This window comes from Anabrus simplex, chromosome 8 (assembly GCF_040414725.1).
Source record: "Anabrus simplex isolate iqAnaSimp1 chromosome 8, ASM4041472v1, whole genome shotgun sequence".
NCBI classification, from domain to species: Eukaryota; Metazoa; Arthropoda; class Insecta; order Orthoptera; family Tettigoniidae; genus Anabrus; species Anabrus simplex.
This window is the reverse complement of record NC_090272.1, coordinates 44,530,959-44,554,372: the sequence shown is the minus strand read 5'-3', so window position 1 is coordinate 44,554,372 and position 23,414 is coordinate 44,530,959. Positions and strand designations below refer to the sequence as shown.

The 23,414-nt window shown below is 40.3% G+C and overlaps 1 protein-coding gene across 1 annotated transcript in view; it reads left to right on the top strand.

Annotated features, from left to right (window-relative positions):
- The window catches only part of Grip128 (gamma-tubulin complex component 5), a 334,747-nt gene that overhangs the window by 100,580 nt on the left and 210,753 nt on the right, over positions 1-23,414 (top strand). Inside the window, exons 6-7 of the mRNA XM_067152174.2 lie at positions 3,221-3,431; positions 13,504-13,636. Of these exons, the coding sequence (XP_067008275.2) occupies positions 3,221-3,431; positions 13,504-13,636 (344 nt within the window). The remainder of the gene's footprint in view (positions 1-3,220; positions 3,432-13,503; positions 13,637-23,414) is intronic.

Below are 23,414 nucleotides of genomic sequence, written 5' to 3'. Positions count from 1 at the left end.
TTGTCAAAACTTAATTTTCCATATGTCCTATTACGAAAATTTCAAACAGACATATTAGAGGACAGGTTTGGGAAATATAGGCAGCTTGCAGGAGGGCAGTATAATACACTGAATGACAGAGCAAATGCAACACCAAGGAGGAGTGGTTCGAAAGGGATGAAAGCTGGGGAAAAAACAGAGTCGGCACGGAAGAATAATTGATGTTTATTTCAAACCGATATGCAGGTTACACAATGCGCACGGCATCGACTCAGTAGGATGTAGGACCACCGCGAGCGGCGATGCACGCAGAAACACGTCGAGGTACAGAGTCAATAAGAGTGCGGATGGTGTCCTGAGGGATGGTTCTCCATTCTCTGTCAACCATTTGCCACCGTTGGTCGTCCGTACGAGGCTGGGGCAGAGTTTGCAAACGGCGTCCGATGAGATCCCACACGTGTTCGATTGGTGAGAGATCCGGAGAGTACGCTGGCCACGGAAGCATCTGTACACCTCGTAGAGCCTGTTGGGAGATGCGAGCAGTGTGTGGGCGGGCATTATCCTGCTGAAACAGAGCATTGGGCAGCCCCTGAAGGTACGGGAGTGCCACAGGCCGCAGCACATGCTGCACGTAGCGGTGGGCATTTAACGTGCCTTGAATACGCACTAGAGGTGACGTGGAATCATACGCAATAGCGCCCCAAACCATGATGCCGCGTTGTCTAGCGGTAGAGCGCTCCACAGTTACTGCCGGATTTGACCTTTCTCCACGCCGACGCCACACTCGTCTGCGGTGACTATCACTGACAGAACAGAAGCGTGACTCATCGGAGAACACGACGTTCCGCCATTCCCTCATCCAAGTCGCTCTAGCCCGGCACCATGCCAGGCGTGCACGTCTATGATGTGGAGTCAATGGTAGTCTTCTGAGCAGGCGCCGGGAGTGCAGGCCTCCTTCAACCAATCGACGGGAAATTGTTCTGGTCGATATTGGAACAGCCAGGGTGTCTTGCACATGCTGAAGAATGGCGTTTGACGTGGCGTGCGGGGCTGCCACCGCTTGGCGGCGGATGCGCCGATCCTCGCGTGCTGACGTCACTCGGGCTGCGCCTGGACCCCTCGCACGTGCCACATGTCCCTGCGCCAACCATCTTCGCCACAGGCGCTGCACCGTGGACACATCCCTATGGGTATCGGCTGCGATTTGACGAAGCGACCAACCTGCCCTTCTCAGCCCGATCACCATACCCCTCGTAAAGTCGTCTGTCTGCTGGAAATGCCTCCGTTGACGGCGGCCTGGCATTCTTAGCTATACACGTGTCCTGTGTCACACGACAACACGTTCTACAATGACTGTCGGCTGAGAAATCACGGTACGAAGTGGGCCATTCGCCAACGCCGTGTCCCATTTATCGTTCGCTACGTGCGCAGCACAGCGGCGCATTTCACATCATGAGCATACCTCAGTGACGTCAGTCTACCCTGCAATTGGCATAACGTTCTGACCACTCCTTCTTGGTGTTGCATTTGCTCTGTCAGTCAGTGTATATCTGTGAGGCAGTTGTTTGAAGTTGAAAAGAAGTTAAGGTTACTGTCATCTCTGGCTCTAAAGATAAGATCAAATGCATTTGGGGAGATTGAAGTAGATGAGTTCACTGAGCCGCCTCCTGAATCCTCTGCCTTTTTTGATTTTGATAATTCATTGTGTAAGAGCATAGATGTACATGTAAATTTACAGGATATTGAAAACTGTAACAATGACATGCCAATTTTAGTCTATTTAGCAGGATATTGTTGCTATAGTGTCTCAAAATATTTGAATTGTGAATACTGTAAAGGAATTCTTGTTACTGAGGACTTCATTGATGCTGATGATGAGGCATATAATCTAATTAGAAATAAGAGTAGGGATAGGCTTTTTGTTCCCTGAAATGTTTATCAATGTAATGATACGTAATTATCTAGTGGTAACAAAATTATGTATGGATTTTGAAACAGAGTTTCTTTTAGTAAATGATCATAGGGAGGTTGCATATGAGACTACAATGAAAGTTATTCATGATAAAGAACTTCTGTGGCAGACAGATATGTGTAATAACAGACATACATACATCAGAATGTGTTTGTAGAAAGCTGGTATGGACATCAACAAACATTTTTGAATAATTATTGTAAGAAAAAAAAGCTCCATGTCAACGAATGTGTTGATGAGGAAGAAACATGTGATTTGTCAACAGAACTGAATTTCATGCAAATCTGCATTTAGGTAAATAAGGGTGTTGCTTTCAATTCTTTTTTGTGGGTGGGGGATGAAATAAAACATTTATTATGATTTTTGGTATTCTGCCATTCCCTTAATTCCTGAACCTCACTTGAGTTTCAGCATTATTTAGAAACCTTGTGTATCAACTATCCGTGATTTTTTTTCAGAAATAGGTTTTTGAAGGTGTAAGTTACTTATATATATGGAAGAATGAGGGTTTGGGGTCATTATTTTGACTGTTAAGTAGCCAGATCAATTAAAACGTATGTTAAGATGCCATAGTGACATTATGATGATTGCCTCTGTTGTCAGCCATCTTGGTTTTGTGCTCAGGCCGTATATCCATGTGGTGTCTAGTACATTAACCTTCAGAATTGTATTGAATATCATCTTGATTCATTCTGGTGATTGTATAAATGTTGTATTCTTCTTATAACATGTTAGTTTACAGATTATTTGAACTAGTTATCAGCCTCACGGTTTCTTGACTGATTTTTTATATGACTAGTACTCCAACGTACACGTGGCTGGACTTGTTATTCTTATCTCCCAGGTAATTGAGATAGGGTATAGCAGAACTGTTTGAGTCATCACCCCTAAGAAGCGCTACCGATAACTATATTGCGAGTAGTGCTACTGTTCTAGGGTTAATAATGTTCATGTAAGATCAATAGATGACATACGTGGATAAAAACATATAGATAATAGATGTGAATACAAAAACAGTGTTGCAATTAACTGACAACATATATAAGAAAAACATGAGGATTGTGTGTAAAATTTGAGTTTATTCCTGTTTCTTTTGTTAAATGCTGAAGTGAATTATCTTGTTCAGAGAAGTTCACAGTAAAACTTATCTATTGCATTTAATGAACTGAAAGTGAATTAAAAACAGGTACATAAACCCAATTATTAAACATTTGAAAAAGATAAATTCACCAAACACTATTACAGTTTTATCTGTTTGTGCATCCACAGGGAGCAATGAAGAATTATCTTAATCATATGTGCACCTATCTGACAATGATTAGTGATTTGAGGAAGTTCCGTACAGAGTTGTATCCTCATAATGACTGCCTAGAAAGATCTGTACCAGCTACATTTCAAGCCTATGTGATTGCTGTAAACGAGTTCCTCAGAGAGCTAGAAGAAGTATCGATCAGCATTGAGCGAGCTGTTAGAAAACAAGGTTTGTCTCTCCATACTGACATACTGTATTCACTTTTTGGTTGTAGATAATTCATTCTTAAATTTAAAAATATCTTTGAATTGTGTACCAAAATACATCTTATAAGTTTCACTATAAATACTGTAATTGGGTATGTTCCACTCCATATTCCTGTCACTTGCTATCAGATTCAGAAGTATGGATACTCGGGTTTAACCCTTACACCTCGAATTAAAGTTCTCTGTGTTGTCTCTTCTACTCATATTTTAAATGTGAATTTGTATCTTATATGACCTGTATTCATCTTTCATGATTTTGGAGATAGCACTTGCTCTTAAATGATGTGTTTAGGCTATAAACGTTTACAGCAAGTTAGACTGGAGCAAATAAAAGCTATATATGCAATTTAAACATATTATTTTACATTTTTATTATTATCGTTATTGCATACCAATTGGTTTCGTTAGTAATTTTACTGAACAAATTAGCAATTGAAAAAATCTAATTCAGTCCCTGATTTCATACCTCGCAGTGGTTTGTAGTCTTAAACCGCTGTAAACTGCGGTTTCTTGAAATCGGGATTTGTTGATTTATATTTATGCCAGCCGTCAGCATCAGGCACATGTTGGGTTACGGTACAGAAGTTGACCATCGCCAGTTCACTTAGAAGTATTGTCAAATGCTATTAGATACACTCATTAGGGTGCCTGGAAGGAGACCTGTTGGACGTCTCGGAAAAAGGTGGCTGGACCAAATAAATGCAGACCTTATCAAGAAAGGAACAACACTGCAGGATGTGAAAGAATAGGAACTCTATAATGACAGGAATCAATGGAGGCATATTGTCCACAAAAATTCTACCCAGCTCACTGGAAGGATACGCAGATGATGATGATGATGACAAGGAAGGAGTAGAGGTGCGAAAATACTGGGGTTTCTTATGTTACCTGACATACACAACGAGCAGTACACTATATGTGACTAGGAGAGCACATGGCAGCCGTGTTTGTTTACTATCGCTCGAGCCTTTGCATGAATGAGTGGACTGGACACAACTGACAGCTATACTGCCATCTAAATAATGGACTTTTCGCTGACTGTCAAATAGTATCTGTATTTTACAAAGTTACTCGCTGAACCCAATGATGGCAGTATAGTATAGGATCATGTATTTTGTTGGCTAAGAGATGGCAGACGAGTGGTGGGCGATACAATATCATGTCGGGCAAGGCGACCTGAAAGGGAATATTGTAATGTCCGGCCTCACCCAACATATGAGGGGTAAGGGTTAAAATTCAATAAAAACATACAGGTTGACTAATATCAAGCTTGTATGTGTTTTCTAATGCCCAAGTACTTGAATGATTGGCTGTGGTGATGCGATCTTCATTTGTTTTTTATGCACAATCTTAAGTCTAGGAGTCGGTTACTCTTTGTTTTAGAGACGATCACACAAGTATGTGTTTTTCTGTGTCCAGTATGATGTACAGTGTGTGATGGTGATGATAATGAGGTAGGGAGAGGTTGAAATCTGGTGTCGGTGTAGCCTACTCCTGTCGAAAAACAAGACAAATTACCATAAACAATGTCATCTGCCACCACTCCGTAAGAGCAGTGCAAAGAGGTTTGGAATTGAACTCGGGCTTTTGGCACACAATCTGTTGTTTAAGAATTGCGTACCACCTACCCTGCTGGCCAGTGTTGTGTTGGTAAAAATGTTTTTCTCCAACAGTTAACCACTGTATCAGACCAGTAAGGCTTGACTCCTTAATGATCGTGGCCACGAGGCGAGCTATTTCCAACCTAATCATGCCATATTATTGCTGCGTTTAAAGATGGTGTATTGCATGTTCAGTTCCTTAAACAAAACTTAAAATGTTCCTGTTTCCCGGCATTCTACAGATGAAACTCAACCTTAAAATTCTGAATAATAAATGCTTTAATATTTCATAGCCATAAGTGTTCTTAACAAGTTTCCAAACTTGCAGATTTCTGTCATTGTTACTTTAAGGAATTGGTTTCTCAGTACTCCAAAGTTGGACAAAGTTGTGCTTAAGATTGTTATGAACACTGTAATTACTGTTTTCAAATTGAGTACTAAAAAAAATTTATGTAGACCAGCAGAGATGGAGGAGGCTCACAAATCACACCCGGGTAACTGGAGATGGTTCGTAATGATGATAATGATTTTAAAAATAAAAAGTCCTTTCTAATTATATTAATTAGCTGGGATAATTTTTTCCTATGTTCGTCCTACGTTCCTTGTCTTTTATTGCCTGTTATCTTCCCTTTTGCTTTGTTCTCTTCGTACACTTCTCGCATCAAGATTGAAGTTCTGTAAGATGCCCTCTCAATGAGTATTGATACCTGCCCTCGTAACGTACAGATGACCTGCGTAAAACATCCACTGCTGCACTTGCATCAGCACTGGTAGGCATCACTTCACTGTCTTCCTCTGCTTCATCACTGTCACTGGTGGGAGACTCGGCTGTTATTTGCTCAGCAACCAACTCCTTCACACTTCTTTCCTCTGCAGTGATCACAAAATCATGTACCGTACCTGAAGAAAATCTTCAGTAGTGCAGTCTGACTGCAACATTCTCCGTATATCAGGTAGCAGGCCTCCTCCTTCTTCTTCTTCTTCTTCTTCTTCTTCTAGCAGCTGAGATTCGGGATGATTCTTGAAAAATCCTGCTTTTAAGAAACACTTTGAGTTGGTAGTCTGCTTCACGGCTTTCCAAGACTTTGCAGTGAAGTGATGCACTTCCAGGATTGAAATCTTAAATGGTGAAGGATTCTTTCCAGCATCCATATGGAATAAAATTTGCTGCACCAGGTTCTTCCTATAATGTGATTTAAAAAGGAGTGAATAACCCCTAAATCCATAGGTTGTAGCTTGCTTGTGCATTTAGCAGGCAGAATTTCTAACTGCACATTCCTCAAAGTAACATCCACGGAATGTGCAGGACAAGGGTCGATGAAAAGAAGGATCTTCCTATTTTGCGCACTCATTTTTGAATCCAGAGCAATTAACTGCTGTCAGAAATGATCTGAGGTCATCCAAGCTTTATGGTTGGCATCGTAGGCAGTAGGTAACGATCGCACATTCTTGAAGCAATGAGGCTTTTTAGATTTCCGTATCACATGGGGGTGGAGCTTCTCAGAGCCATCAGCGTTGGCTCCCAACATCACTGTGAGCCTCATCTTGCTGCGTTTCTCACCATGGCATTTATCTCCTTTGAATGCAAAAGCCTTGCTGGGCAACACACTGAGAAACAGTCCAGTTTCATCTAGGTTAAAAATGTTCCTGGGTTCGTAATCCTTGGTCAGCTCCTGCAATCTTCTATCGATCCATTCTTCCACAGTTTCATCACTAACTGCATTAGATTCCCCACAAACAATTTTATAGGTTAGGTTATACCTTTTCCTAAATCAGTCGATGCAGCCATTGGACGTGCTGAAATTTTCAATGCCAAGAATGTTTGCCACTTCAAGCGCCTTTTCCCTTAAGAGCAGACCATCAATTGGAATGCCTGCAGCGCTTGAAGTTTCAAACCAGCTTTTTATAATTTTTTCCGTTTTCTCGTATTTGCAGTATGACGCATACTTTCTTTTCTTGGAGTTTTTCAATCTTCTGAAGCACTTGATGTAATGCTTCCTCTCTTTTTCACAGTTGTATTCAGCGTGGATTCAGGATGCTGCAATTCACGTGCCAATAAAACACGTGTTCCGTGGTACGAATCAACCTTTTCTAATATTTGAACTTTCCATTCCTTAGTAAAAGTTTTTCTTTCCTTCTTTGTTTTCCATTATTACCAGGAACAATAAAGCAATAACAAAGAAGGATTAACAAATACACACGATGGGATAGGAAGATCACGGCAATTCAGTTTGACCGCTCGACTCACATAAAAAACGTAACAAATACAAAAATAAATGTGACGAATTGGTAACAATAACTTTACAACTCCAACAACAAACGCAAGTGTAAAACAATAACCGTGAAATAATGAACTCAGACACGACAAACATTGAAGCACTTGATAACGTCATCTTCTTGTGGCTTACACTGTACTTAGCAGTAAAGCAAACACTTGATATATTCTTGATATCTTCTCCTCCTCCTCCTCCTCCTCCTTTGCGGTTTTGTTGGGCTCTGCATTTTGCCATTATCCAGATACTGTATGTGCAGTATTATACATGTTTTTGATTTCTATTGGGTGTTTGTTTACTTGCATTCAAAAGTCATAGGATTATGGTGGAAAGTTTGTGTGTACATGAGATTTAGAGAGTTAATTCAACTCGTCGGATTTGAAAATAAGGTTTAGGACGTTGTGGAAAACATCTGATATCAAAGAATGTGCTGTTTTGGTTAAGCGGAAGTTCAATACTGAGAGTTGTAAGAGTTATTATAGACCATGGTTGTTTGATTTGGTCGTCATGCCGTGGTTACTCAAAGTGTTTTAGGTTAGTTGCAACACCTTTTTACCTCAATTTTTTTCCTTTCGAACAGCCTGTCGAGATGTAAATGGCGGGAAGCATAAAATGTCGCAAACATAAATTTGAGAATTTTAATACATTGTGAGCATAGGAAATCTCAGGGGACCATCAAAAAATGTTGTAAAAGACGGGTAAACGTAAAAGCCGGGTATGTAAATGCAGAGTAATACTGTACTTTGGACCCAGCATGAAAAGAAAAACAATCAGTAGGGGGCTAAACCAAACAAATTAAAGAACCTCCTTAGTTTGAACATCACAAATTAAAGACTGCTTTCGATGCAGTCACATGATTCACTAATGTGTTGGTCTTCCACGAACCTTGAGGCAATCTTGATTGTGATGGGACATGCTCAGTACCAAATCATTCAGCATTTCTTGAGGCAAACTGTCCCACTCCTCAATGGCAGCATCTTCTAGGACCTGAATCGTTAGTGGTGGATGTTGACTGTTGTAGATTAGGGTTGGGTACCGTGTGCCTGTTCTGGCACACTGTGCCATTGTACAATTATGTTCCGTTGTTCCGGAACACTGAGTGTCAGTTGTTTAGAAATATTCCCACGCAAGACCGAGACATTGACTCGCTGTCCCATCAGGAGCACCACTATACACTCACTGCCCTTCGTCTACTAGCCACCACGTGCTGGAGTGTTCTGTGTTCTGCCATAGCCTCTTTGTTCTGTGAGTCCCGTTGTATTGGCCGCTGGTCTTCGGTCCATGTGAATCATTTAATGTGTTCTGTTTTCTTTTCAACTGTTCTGTGAAGAGTGTTTTTATTGAAGCCTAGTAACAATGTATGCTGTACAAAATACGGAAAAACTTTGCAAAATGTCTCACCGGAGTTCTGTTTGTGATATTTGTAAGCACATCTACTGTCGAGTATTTCATATTGACTGAAAAATCTTACTTGAAAGCAGCCTTTAAACGTGATTATTGGGCGCGAATGTAAGTGTTCCCAGTAGAGGCACTTTACCGCTGACTTGGAGCATGCCATGTTGCTCCACGAAGTTACAGTTCCGTGTGCCGGCACAGTGTACGGTAGCACTCCACCTCGAGCTCCTAATGTTTTGGAACAGCTGACTGTTCTGGTCTGTCCAACCCTATTGTAAATTACTTTTTTAAGAAAGGCCCTTGTGAAATATGTGTGATGAATTGGCATATCACACAGTTTTCACTAGTGTGGGAAATTTCTATAAGCAGGCCAGGTCATTCCTCCCGATGGTATCACCACCTTGACGAAGGCCAAATACATTTTGCCAGGTGTTTGGGAGGCTTGCGTGTTCAAATGATCCTTAGAACTATGCCGGCGGGAACACTATGCTCATGGTAGGGCCACCCAAGTCAGACAGGTCTAAAGTGATGAACCAGACTAAGAGTGATATCCTGGTCCTAAGTTATAAAAATCCAAAGAGCAGAAGCTGGACGAATTAACAGACGACAACATGGTATGTATCTTGGACAGTGAATGGTAAATACAAAATTGAAAACTCATCTCATTCATCCAATTACCAATTCCCTAAAAAACACGATGTAAAAATAGCATACACAACAAAAAATACCAATCGTAATTTATTTCGTGATCATAATTCAATTAACGCTACAGATAACCATTATTCTGGATCAGGTATATACAGATTAAAATGCTTTACATGCAATTTTTCTTATGTTGGCCAAACTGACCTCAGTTTTTCAACCAGATATGCTGAACATTACAATGCTCAGAAACACAATAAATTTTCTGCAGTGGCCAACCACACGAGGGACACAGGGCATAAATTTACTACCATAGAACAGGATTTATATATCTTAAAAAGAATCGAGAAAGGTAAACTCATGACAGAGTATGAAAACATATTCATATTTCTTGACCAGCAGTTCAACAAAGATAGGAACTTAAATGATGTCATTGATAAAAAAGGTCCTTTGTACGAACAGATCGCATTCGCGGCTTGCAGTAAAACCCTGTGTTTTGAGTTCTTTTGAGATCTCTAGTGCTTTCAGTTGACACAATTCACTAGAAACACCATATCCTAACTCACGTTTTTCTATCACAGATTTGTGGAGTCGTTCTTCAGTTTCCGGAAACACTGCACTCCGCTCACGAAACGCTCTGCGATCACCGTTACTTTTTAGAAGTTTTTCTTTCTTCTTCCGCCAATCATGAATACACAATTCATCAGTATCGTACTTTCTGCCGACGGCACGATATCTGTATATTTCAGCTTCGCTTACAACTTTAAGTTTCTCATGCACAGTAAATGACCGCAGATGCCGTTTTGAATCCATCGTTTACTATCGAGACAGCACTTTCATGGGACAGATGCGGAACTTGAATGTGAGCGAGTTAGACTTCCGTAACCAACAGTCTCGACTCTCGCAAAGTACGATATCCCGCAAGATCAGCTATTCGCGCACCCAGCATGCCAGCAACACTTGTGAAACAAATGACGATCGAGCATCCGCAGCAGCGGCTTTCATATTTACCACATATTTACCCATATTTGATTCAACGTTTTTCATTGCCTTACATTTCGCGTTTACATGCCACTGTAACCGTATTGAGAAAAAATCGATCGTGTTTTCTAGAACACAACTAAAACACAATAAGACCTGAATGCCCATTTACATGTGGTATATTGAGTACGGTAACCGTATTCAAATCTATTTCAATACTCCATTTAAATGTAGTAAATATTTACGAGAATGAACGGCTTGAATACGACCCGCATCCAAGATTTAGAACTCAATATTTTGAGGAAAATTGTGCGGATGGTATCCGGGATTATACGGTATGTGGAGAAATAAATTGTAATTGCCTTGTGTTTTTCAATAAATTAATTTAAATAAAAAATAAAATCCCATTTGTATTTGATCCTCCGTTGTAAGAAGCTGCATTCGAGTTGCAGGAAATTGTTCAGACCCTCTGGAAATAAAAGATGGGCTATGTCAAGGAGATGTGTTGGCATGCTTATTATTTAATATAGCACTTGAGAAGGTGATCAGAGACGCAGGCCTACAGACTAGAGGCACCATCTTCTACAAGTCTGTGCAGATCTTGGCATATGCAGATGACTTAGACATTGTAGCACGAACAATACCAGCATTGAAGGAAGCCTTCACAGCCTTGAACTAAGCAAGCAGGAAGATGTGCGTAGTGATAAATGAAGACAAAACAAAACATATGGCCAGTGGGAAAGTCTATCAACCTAATATGTCGACGACTTTCAGTGTGGATGGATATACATTTGAAAGAGTAGGTAGTTTCAAGTATCTTGGTTCTACAGTAACTTGCTTTAATGATGTCTCAACTGAAATTTAGATCATGCTGATCTCAGCAAATAAGGCATACTTTACCTTGAGCAACTTATTCTGTCAAGACTCCTCAGCCGCCCAACAGAACTTACTATTTATAAAGCCCTTGTTAGACCAGTTCTCACTTACCCCTCAGAAACATGGCTCCTGATGGAAACCGACGCAAAGCTGCTTGATGGATTCGAGAGGAAAGTTCTGAGGAGGGTAACTGGTCCCTGTACGATAAAGAACGATGGTGAACAAGGTACAATGTAGAATTGTACACTATATACAGCGATGCTCCAGTAACAAAAATCATACAATCAGGAAGGATAGAATGGGCAGGTCATGTGGCAAGAATGGAGGAGTCTTAGATGACAAAGAAGATTCTCTTTGGAAACCCAGAAGGACAAAGAGGATGGGGTAGACCTCGAACAAAATGGTTGGACAGAGTGGAAGATGATCTACGGGAGCTGGGATGCAGAAATTGGAGGAGGGCAGCATGTGACCGTGACGAATGGAAGAAGCTCTTTGGAAAGGCCAAGGTTCACCCTGGACTGTTGCGCCACAGAAGAAGGAGGAGGAGGTCAGGTCAGGTCATTCGAAGAGATCAAACTGAAATCACAGGCAGAACTGCAAGTGCAGCATTTCTGTAAGCAGGTCAGGGACAGTCAGTAAAATTTCTGTGAACACTCTGGTCATTTGAAAAGATCAAACTGAAATCATTGGCAGAACTGCATGCGCTCCCCCAAATTGCCATAAGTGGTAACAGTGTTGGCAACGCTGTAATAATAGAGGGGCGGTATACTTCAAAGGAGACAAAGCTAATGAGGCTGCAGGTAAGCTTGCTAAAGAGTTACTTTTGAAGTTATTTTCTGAATGGGTCTTGCATGTTGCATCTAATGATACCTGTTTTGATAAATGGAAATTTGTCACAGACTTCTTCTGTTTGGAATTTCACTACTAAATCCAACATTTCATGTGCCACTACTTGATAGATGGGGTTGTGACAATCTTGAAAGGTGAGAATGCTAGTTTGATATTCACTTTCTTTGACAAGGATGTGTGTCACCATTCCATCAGTTGCTGCCCGAGTTCAGGGGTCATGTTAGACATCTTTGTATCGTCCCTCTTGATGATATGGTCCATTAATTTATCTCTTTCCTCATTGTTTTGGGTCAAAACTGTCAAAGCACTGGCACATTTGTTTTAGGTTGTGTTCCTCGAGAAACTCTGTGGCGTTCATCAAGAGCACAACTTCCTGAAGTCCATGTTTTCTGAAACAGTTTTATAGAGAAATGAACTTCATAACTTGTTGAAAATACAATGAATAGTGTAGAAGTTTTGAAACATCTATTTTAACAAATTTTATGTCTGATGTTCGTACAGCATTGTTGATTATTACAGACAGCTGGTCTGAGCACGAGTCGTCATACCCATTCCCCCAACCACTTGAATAATCTCGCTTACTGATACTCACGAACTGATCATCACTCATAGATCGGGACTGTACCATTATTTTCAAAGACCATATTTAGAATCTACTCCTATATTACTTTCTTGCTGTCGAGAACCAGATAACTGACTTTATTTCACATACGGTTGGTTGCTTAATCCTTAAAACCAGGGCCTCTCAAGGTGCATGCACCAGTGCATTGTGCTGTGCACGGTGCAGAAGACGACTTCCCTTGGTTTACCAGTGTGCAGATCCCCCACTCATCGATTTGGAGCAATAGCACTGTCTCTCTCATTCCCCATGCCTGTCTCACTCTCTCCGCTGTCTCCCTCTCCCTCACTTGCTCTGTAGTGCTCCAAATCCAAGCTGAGTTTAGTCGAGTAGCCCAGAGACGAAGCGTTGGTCCGAGCTGAGCCGAGTGGGACCGATGCACAGTGCACAGGAACTCTGCACCTCAGTTTGCACTTGTGAGACTTTGGGCGTTTGAGAGGCCCTGCTTTAAACATTTAAGTTCCAGAGTACAAAGTGCACACACTGTCAATATGGCTATAAGCAGTGCCTATCTGAGTGATAGAAATGCTGGAAATCATTGGGCATTTGCAATATTACCAACAGCAGATGTGTAAAAGATACTAGTGCTTGGTCTTTATTTAATAAATATCTTTCTGTTTTATCAGTGCATTCGGTAGATTGCTGCTGTCTTTCTGTTTCCTATTTATATGCATATTCTGCTTGGTACATATCCAATATTATATGCATTGCAATGAGTTTGGAAAAGTGATCAGAAGGTTTTAAATTAAGATATTGTATGAGAACTCTGTATTAAGAATATCTTTCTGTTGATTTTAGAAGACGTCTATACTCTGTATACCCTGAGTATGGAATTAGAACCCAGGTTAGTGAAGCTGCGGACCATGTACAGTGTTCATTTGGTGGCAGTGCAAGGTTGGAAGGACAACGACAACTGGCTAGCTGCTTGTCGGTTAGTATAAAATTGAAAATTATCTCAAGTAAAATTTTTTGCAGTGATAATAGATGTTTCCTTGATGTATTGGCCATAGTCCAGTTAGGTTTGAAGCTTTCAGTATTATTTCTGATATTGCACCTGACATTTTCACGGCCCCCTGTCTCAAAAGGTCGGTAGTGGACTGACCTACTCCCAGGGGAAATATCTGATGAAACATCAGGAGCTTCAAAAATCTCTTGAACTACAGCTTACAGGTCTGGGAAACTTCTCTTAATGTTTATATAGCATGTGAGTTTGTAGTCGGTAAGGTAGATGCTATGAAGTCTTTTGTATTTACCACATATATGCATATACTCCACACACATATATTTTTCATTGTTTATCGAAGAGAAACTTGGGTGTGTGCCGTATTTAAAACATGGATGGTGACGCTTCACCTCAAACAATGGATCCTTTTAAACTATAGCATTGTCCACCCTCAGTCTGTGTCTCGTCAGTAGCATGTTAGAAAGAACTGTTAACCACATGTTAAGTATGGCTACAAGTTTTCGTTATCGCTCGTTCACAACTAAAGAAAAGCTTAGCATTATTGAAGATGCAGAGAATATTGAAAACCAAACACCAGGAAGAAAGTACGGTGTCAGAGAATGTTGTATTTGTGACTGGCGGGAAAACAAAATGCAACTTCAAGAAAAGAAATAGTAATTACCAGGCATTTTGTGGCTTAAAAAAAACAAAGTTATCAATCACTTTCATCATCACTAGCGGAAGAATCATAAACGCCATCTTTCCATTGAGGGTCATTCTCAGTTCCATCAAGTGAATTTGCTATATTGCATTTTTTAGAGGACCTTTTCCACCAGAGGTATCGAAACACAAGTCACACGTACATTTTACACACTTAAATCCGAGTCACATAGGGCCACTGGATTTTTTCAATCAGGGCAAATTTGTGTTTTTCATTAGTCATCAATTCCTTTTATTACCATTTCAGTGTTACTTTGAATGATTGGTTTATACACACATGTAGTGGTTGGAGGAGAGATGTCAGACCTCCAGGGGTAACAATCAAATCAGTTTTCCCTTGTTGCAACTTCCGTTGCACTTTTTGATTTGCGTCTGTAGAAGCTGTCCAGGATCGACACTTTACCTAAATTTAGCAGCATACCTCAGCAATGTTGCTAAACATGCGTCACCCAGTCAACCACAAAGTCACTGTCTATCCACCCTTCTGGATTTGCTATCACCAGTACGCCTTTAAAGTCTTTCATTGATACTTTTGAAATGCTTTTTCTTTTAAATATCGTGTAAGGTAGTAGCATTCATTCATCACCAATTATACAATTTCGTTTTTTCATTGCCGCCAATTCTTACCATTATGCCGGATTCCTCCTTCCTGTTGACAATGTTGTCCAGCTGTGTTCCAAAATAGACAGACATTGGACCAGTGTTATCAATTTGTGATAGATTGTATGAATGTTCTCGGTGCAAACTTATCATGTACAAATGAAAATTCATTACCTTTCCTTCAGAAACAGCTGGAAGCCTTTGTCCGTTGCTGGTTCTTCTCTGGAAGCCAAATTCATTGTGATTTAAAGATCTTGATAGCTAGCACCGCTGGCTTTGAAATCCATGGCTAGAGCTTTCAGTTGATACATTTCACTTGTAACAGCTTATCCATATTGTCTCCTTATCTACACAATCATACAGCCTTTTTCTCAAGGTCTGTAAAGTGAATAGTGGCAAGGAAGCATTCAATTATTGAGTTTATCGTCGCCATAAGACCTATCTGTGTCGGTGCGACGTAAAGCAACTACCAAAAAAAAAAAAAAAAAAAAAAGAGTTTCATATTTTATTGCACATGAGAGTATTCCCAAACATGTGGAAAGCAAGTCAGGTCAGGAAGTGGGGGGGAATGGTACACCCCCAAAACAACGAAAGTCCATATGAATATATGCCCTATGTTCAATCGTTTACGAGTTACAGACTTTACAACTTTGTATGGGAAGTATTGGTAATAACTAGGGACTGGAAAAGATAAAAGGAAGCTCTTGTAGCGTGTTTTCTTTTATTCTAAAATTTCATTATTTAAGGACATCACATAATACTGCACAAATCTACAAGAAAATTAACAAGTATTATAAGAAGTTTTGCATTGCTTTCCTTCACGTTTCACCTCCTGTCAGTAACTCATCATCATCATCATCAATGTCCCACTCCAGTCGCCAGTCAGTAACTACTGTGCTATAATGCGATATATATTGAGGTAGTAGAACAAGGACTACAAAGCTTAAAAGATCGTCGCTTAAAAATCTGGCTGGAGTTCTACAGCACTAGAGTTATGACAGACAGAACCTGGACAGCAGCGAACTTCAACCGGAGATTTGTTCCGACGAGACTGTTAGTACAGCGTTTTCCTCATCATCTATGTAAAAACAAGTCATGCTGAACCCCACGGATTAATGTACATATGAACGATGTGAGAAAAACTATGTGAGAGAATTGAAACAAGTAAAAATCCCAAAATTTGTATTGAAGAAGAAACCAAAGATCAGGATTTGGGAATTGGAGGAGGAGGATAAAAGAATGGCATTCCAAGATTGTATAAAAAGGAAGTTGCCCAACATGGAAATATGAAGTGGAGAAGAAGAGTGGGACAATTTAAGACAGACATTTGTGGAAACAGCAATTGAGGTATGTGGAAAAATAAAAGCAAAGGTTACGGGAAAGGAGAGACAGTGGTGGACAGACAAAATAAAAAAAGAAATAAAAGAAAGGAACATGGTGAAGAAAGAAATGGATAAGGAAAAGCAAAAAATGTATCAGAGGAATGAGAATAAGATAGAAAGATTACATGTGGAATACAAAAGATTGAAAATATAAAAATCCTTGCTCTGGAAACAGATGATGGTAGCTTAATACAAACAGAGGAAGGGATCGGGGATGAAATGAAGTACTTCAATATGCTGTTAAAATGGAGATGGGGGCAACACCACCACCAATGATTGTAGCGTAGATGAAGCCAAAAGCAACAAGTACCCATTAACATGGCTTGAGGTAGAAACAGCACTAAAGAGCATGCGAAATGGGAAGTTCCCAGGCTTTGATGATCTCAGCTCAGACATGATAAAGGCAGCTGGAATACCAGGCGTGAATTGGCTAAATAGAGTGTTATCAGTGATTTGGGAAAGTAACAAAATTCCAGAAGATTGGAGTAAAGGAGTCATCATCCCGCTGTTCAAAAAGAGCAACAGACAGAAATGTGGAAATTACAGAGGCATCACGCTGTTGTCACACTCACTGAAGCTGCTGGAAAAGATCATAGAAACAAGACTTAGGAAGATAGTGGAACCTTTGCTTGAGGAAGAACAACACGGGTTCAGGAAAGGTCGGAGTACTGTGGATCTTATCTTTGCAGTAAAGATGCTGACAGAAAAGTACTGGGAATACAGAAGAAATCTTGTGATTGCATTTGTGGACATTGAAAAAGCATATGATGGTGTTCCTCGAAACAAGATACGGGAATGTCTGGAAGACCTCAAGGTGCCAAGTACTTAATTGACAATGTCAAGATGCTATACCAGAAGTGCTACAGCTGTGTCCAGGAAGGCAACGGACGATCAAAATGGTTTGAAACATAGAGAGGTGACTAACAAGGAAGTGCTCTGTCACCACTCCTGTTCGTAATAGTAATGGACAAGGTCATAAAATCTATCAAGAAAATGGACAGTGAACCAAACGCCCTGGTATTTGCTGATGATGTGCTTTTATGGGGAGAGACAGAAGCTGAAGTTCAGAAGAAACTTAATGAATGGAACAACACATTCAAAAATTTTGGACTGAAGATGAACAAAACAAAGACAGTGGAAATGACCATCAACAGGGAAGGAGCAAGCTCAAATATATTTCTGGAAGAGCAAAAATAGAATCAGCTTCTCACTTCAAGTACCTCGGAAGCACAATATCGAAAGACAACACTGTTAGGCAGGAAATACTCAGCAGGACACAGAAAGCATCAAACTTCTACAGTCAAGTCAGGAATCTTCTCTGGGACTGCAAAATACCACAGAAAGCGCAAACAATCATGTACCACACTTACTTTGTACCAATCCTCACGTACGGTTTAGAGACATGTACCCTACTAAACAAAGACTTCAGTAGAATCCAAGCAACTGAAATGAGATTCATTAGAACCATGAACCAAACAACCAGAAAGGACAAGATCAGAAATGAAGTGAATAGGAAAGTAGTTGGTATTGAGGTTCCTATTATCAGTGTCATAAAGAAACGCAGACTTCAGTGGTATGGGCACATAATGAGAATGAACAGGGAAAGACCTGCCAGAAAATATTTCGACCTTAATCTCGTAGGAAGAAGACCACAGGGAAGACCAAGAAAACGTTGGATAGAGACTGTAAGATCAGATGTGAAGGAGAGAGGATACAGATGGGAGGATGTACTGGATTAGAAGATGTATGAAGACAGAAGGAGATGGCGAGCACTTGTACACCACACCTGGGGAAACTGCAGTTGGGAAATGATGATGATGATGATGATGATGATGAAACTGCAAGTAATGAGGAGTATCAAGGAAGAAAAGGAGAAATATTGGGAAGAGTTTACCAACAAAATTGAGCAAGATAGTCAAGGAAATTGGAAACTATTATACAGAGTAATAAAATTGAAAAGAATAAATCAAGAAAAAATCACGGCATTAGAGAGAGAAGATGGATCCATAGTACATGACGAAAAGGGTCTTCAGAAGGTGATGGCAAAGTATTTTGAAAAACTTTATAATGAGGATGACTGCTCGGATGAAGAAGGAGATAAGAAAATGGAAATAATAGATGGAGAAAAAGAAGAGAACCCAATAACATGGTTGGAACTTGAAAGGGCAGCAAAAGCAATGAAAAGCAAGTGGAAAAGACAAATTCAATGCTGATATGATTAAGGCAGCAGGAAGTATGGGACTACAGTGGTTATACAGAGCCCTCAATGCCAAATGGAAGGATGAAAGGATACCTGAGGATTTGCAACAAGGTAACATTGTACCACTGTTCTAAAAAGGAAATAGGAAGAAATGTGAAAATTATAGAGGTATAACCCTATTGTCACATGGGATCAACGAGCTAGAATAACATAGAGGGGCTGTATGCCTGTCATCAGCACTCCCTACGGAAGCAAGTTGATATGGGGCAGCCATGTTAATGGCTGTCAGAACAAAGCGAATTGGCGCGAGAACATATGATGAGATTGCAGGGAGATCGTGCATGCCAGTTTAATTTCCGAAGTTTTCTTAAGTTTTAAGAAATGAAAAGAGAGAATCTCGCTTTCAAGAATGCCAGCCATTTGCTCAGCATATGGTTCTACTAATAAGAGTAATAAAACGAAGGATTTATCGTATTTTAAGTAAATATTAATGATAGTCGAGATTCCTTTTTGTAATTTCTGTTTGTGATTAAACCCATTTTATTGTTTACACAGCGAAAGTACAGATAGCCACGGTAATTATTTGTCGGGTTATGTTTCGCGTTTTCTTTAAAGAACAAGGAGTTAACGAAATAATGCGTAGTGAGGACAAAACAAGATAAATGGATCCCACTCAATACAGTCGCTTATGCTTTGTACATTTCGAAGATAAGTGCATGTATGAAACAAATAACCAACGGCGATTACTGGCAAATGCCGTTTCAACCCTATTTATTTTTCATTCACATTTACAAAGACAATGGAGTGCTCACCACCAAAGAAACGTAACCACAAAAAATCATATATTTTGGTCAAACGTACACCAAGTATGGTAAATCCTCTAAGTGGTTTTCCGTGGTTTCGCACTTCTCCTCTAGGCAAATGCCAGGATGTCATCTAACTTAAGGCCACGGCCGCTTCCTTCCCACTTCCTTGTCTATCCCTTCCAATCTTCCAATCCCCCCACAAAGTCCTGTTCAGCATAGCAGGTGCCGCCGCCTGGGCGAGGTACTGGCCCTCCTTCCCAGTTGTATCCCATGATCCAAAGTTTCACGCTGCAGAACACTGCCCAGGTGGCAAGGTAGGATCCCTCGTTGAGTCCGTGGGAAAAACCAACTCTTGAGGGTAAACAGATTAAGAAAGAAAGACAGTACTCACAAGGATGCAATGCTTTTAAAAAGGTATGGTCAGAATGAGGTTGTAACCTATTGCAGGTCCCTAATATTTTAAGGCTTTATGTCATAAATATTTATGTCCACAGTATTTATTGTAATTTACGCTTAACCACAACAGCCAAGCAGGATAACGCTCTCGTTCCATTTTCGAGGCCTATTCATATGTCACTGTGCGATTATTTCGAACTACACTACAATCAACTGATCGTGATGTTGGCCTTGTGCCGCAATATAATGAAGTGGTGGTGTTCACAGTCTATGATTTTTAATGTTTTAATATTTCGGCAATGATCTTTAATTCTCCCCCAGTGATTCTAAAATGCGTATTTTGTATGCTTTTCATCATTCAAGGGCCATGCCCCCTTGCTTGTATGACCACAGGAAACACGGCGGACGTCCCTTCTATTAGCTTCACCCAGGCAGCGCTTCCGCCTCTCTATGTCATTCTAGCTCGGTGCATGGGATAAAGATAATGGAGAAAGTCATAGACAAAAGACTGAGGGATATAATAGAAACGCAGTTAGAAGAACAACAATATGGCTTTAGACCGAATAGATCAACAATAGACTTGATATATACAATGTGAACGATAATGGAAAAACATCTGGAAAGGAACAAGGAAATCATTTCCACATTTTTAGATTTGGAAAAGGCTTATGTTACAGTTAAGAGAAAACATGTATGGGAATGCCTACTGAAAAGGAATGTAGAGTGTCGGCCTCCGAATCCCAAGATAGCGGGTTCAAACCCGGCAGAGGTGGTCGGATTTTTGAAGGGCGGAAAAAAGTCCATTCAATACTCCATGTCGTACGATGTCCGCATGTAAAAGATCTCTGGTGATACATTTGGTGTTTACCCGACAAAATTAATTAAATCTCAGCCATAGACGCCCAAGAGAGATCCGGTTTACTCAGTCTGCCATCTAGTGGGCCTAGAATAAAACAGAACGTCGAAATTGACGAGCAGCCAGATGGCATCAAATCGAAATGTCATACAATTATTATTATTATTATTATTATTATTATTATTATTATATATAATTCACTGGGGCCATCAAGGACCACGTTAAGTCTTGTTGCATTTGACACTGAACTTGGCCTTCTTTAGAGCCCAAATTTCCCTCATTCTTTGTGAGTGGGCCTGCTTACGCTCCTCTGTCCAAGGGGCACCGTGTCTTCTCTTCGGTCGCTCGTCTCGGTTTAGCCCGTTCGTCAATATTTTCTTGCGGAAGAGATCTCTGTTAAGGGCGTCTTCAGCTGAGATATGTAGCATTTGCAGGTCTTCTTTGCTATTTCTAAACCAGGGAATTGTGGTTTTGGGGTTTGAATCAAAAAAGTGAAAGATTTCTTTAGTAAACTTTCTTCCGTCCATTCTTTTCAGATGACCGTAAAATCGTGCCAGTCTTTTTCTGATTGTGTCGGTAATTTTCTCTATTTTGCTGTAGACTTCCTTATTGGATCTCTTTTGATGGATTCCATTTCTGTACTTTGATCCCAAGATTCCTCTCACAATTTTGCGTTCTCTTTTCTCCAGTTCTTCAAGGAGTCCTTTGTTGGCATTTAGAGACAGGGTTTCGGCTGCATATAGAACTACTGGTTTCTGAACTGTTTCATAGTGACGTATCTTGGTGTTTTGGGAAAGGCATTTTCTGTTGTAGATTGTGCGGGATGTTTGGTAGGCTATTTCCAGTTTGCGTACTCGCTCCTGAAGTGCTTCTTTGTCCAGTCCATTTTTCATGATGATCTCGCCCAGGTATTTGAATTTGTCTACTCGGGTTATGTCCCCGTATTTTGTGTGGAGTTTTGGTGCAGCCTCTTTGATGTTAGTTATTATCTCTGTTTTCTCAAACGATATCTGCAAACCAGTTTGTTCGGCAATTTCCTTTAAAATTTCAACTTGAGCTCTAGCGGTTTCTATGTCGTTTGAGAGAACAGCAATAACATCGGCAAATGCTAAGCAGTCTGTTGCGATCCCCTTGGATTTGGTTCCTATTCTCAATGGACTGTAGTTGGTTTCCTGTAATCTCACCCGCCAGGTTCTGATTATCTTTTAAAGAACACAGTTGAAGAGTATCGAGGATAGCCCATCACCTTGTCGGACTCCTGTTTTGATGTCAAAGGAATGCGAGAGACATCCGTGCAACTTCACCTTGGATTTTGTATCGGTCAGGGTGGTTCTAATTAATGCCAGCAGTTTCAAATCAACTCCAAATTCATTTAACTCTCTTGGTGCCAGGCGGTAGTGCGACCATCCGCCCTTTAAATTGCCAGAGCCGATCTGGTCGGCCGTTAACAATCCAGTCGGAAGTTGCCAGAGCCGATTACAGCGGCCAGCTTAAAATTCTGTGATATACGTAATTTTGAGGCAACCTATAGTGAAGTGCATACTTTTGTTACAACCTGTAGTAAAGGGGCTACACGTTATTGTGTGCCTGGCCTTGCTTTGGCAGTTCTAAGAAGGTGGATTTGTGACAGGAAAATGGCATGTTATTCACGTGATAATTTTTCAGCAGGTATTGATGACAATAAATTAATGCAGTATTTAGAACAGTGCGAAGTTAACGCTGATGATTTATCGGATAGCGATAGGGAATTTAGTTCAGAGAGTAGCGACGAAATTATACCGGACACGTCCGCGGAATCACCGCAGCTAAAGAAGAGACGTTTAATTGTGTATAACAGCACTAAAGCTACTCTGAATATGGTGGTAGATGAAACTAGTGATAACGAATATGATGATGATGATAATGTCTCTGGAGAACATTTTGTGGAAATTTGTCCCAATGAACCCGACAACATTCCGCAACCTCCTGTCTCCTTCAAGGAAGTTCTTGGACCTAAACATGCCCTACCGTCTGATTCTCCGCCCATATCACACTTCAATTTACTTTTCACTTACTCTTTGCTAAACCTTATAGTCACATATAGTCCTCTATTATTACCTAAATGCCGGTCTCCGCGGGCCAAGTGTAGCATGCCTGCCTCTCACCCAGAGGTCATGGGTTCGATTCCCGCCCAGGTAAAGAATTTTCGCCTGGTCCTGAGGGTTGGTTCGAGGTTCACTGAATCTAAGTGACCCTAACAGATTGCAATTAAGGAGATATCTGAGGGTGAGAGGACCCCGGTCTGGAAAACCGAGAATAATTACTGAGAGGATCTGTCTCACTGACCATGATTCACCTCGTAAAGTGCAGGTACCAAACTGAGCAGCGGTCGCTTAGTAGGTCAAAGCAAATCACGGCTTTAGTGCCATATATTTCTTAATTTCGTATATTCTGTTGTATTGTAAAATTATTTCTCTAATGTATACTACAACCATAAACGAGAAACTATTTTTTCTGAAAACAAAAACTATAATATCAACTACTATTTTTACTTATTTAATCATTCAGAATTATTTTAATACTGTGTTGTCCGCACGTAGAAAATTTGTTGTCAGTATTTGTCAAACATCGATACATACACGCGAAATTTATCGGTGAGTAAAATTGTCTTGTTTTTATTAGTGACATATGTTTGAATTTTTATTTTTTACGTTTTTATTTTTCTCGTTCAAATTAGTTATTCTATAGAATTGTATTTAGAAATACATTATACATAATTACGTATATTCTTTTGTATCGTAAATTATTTTTTCAAAGTAGATATTGA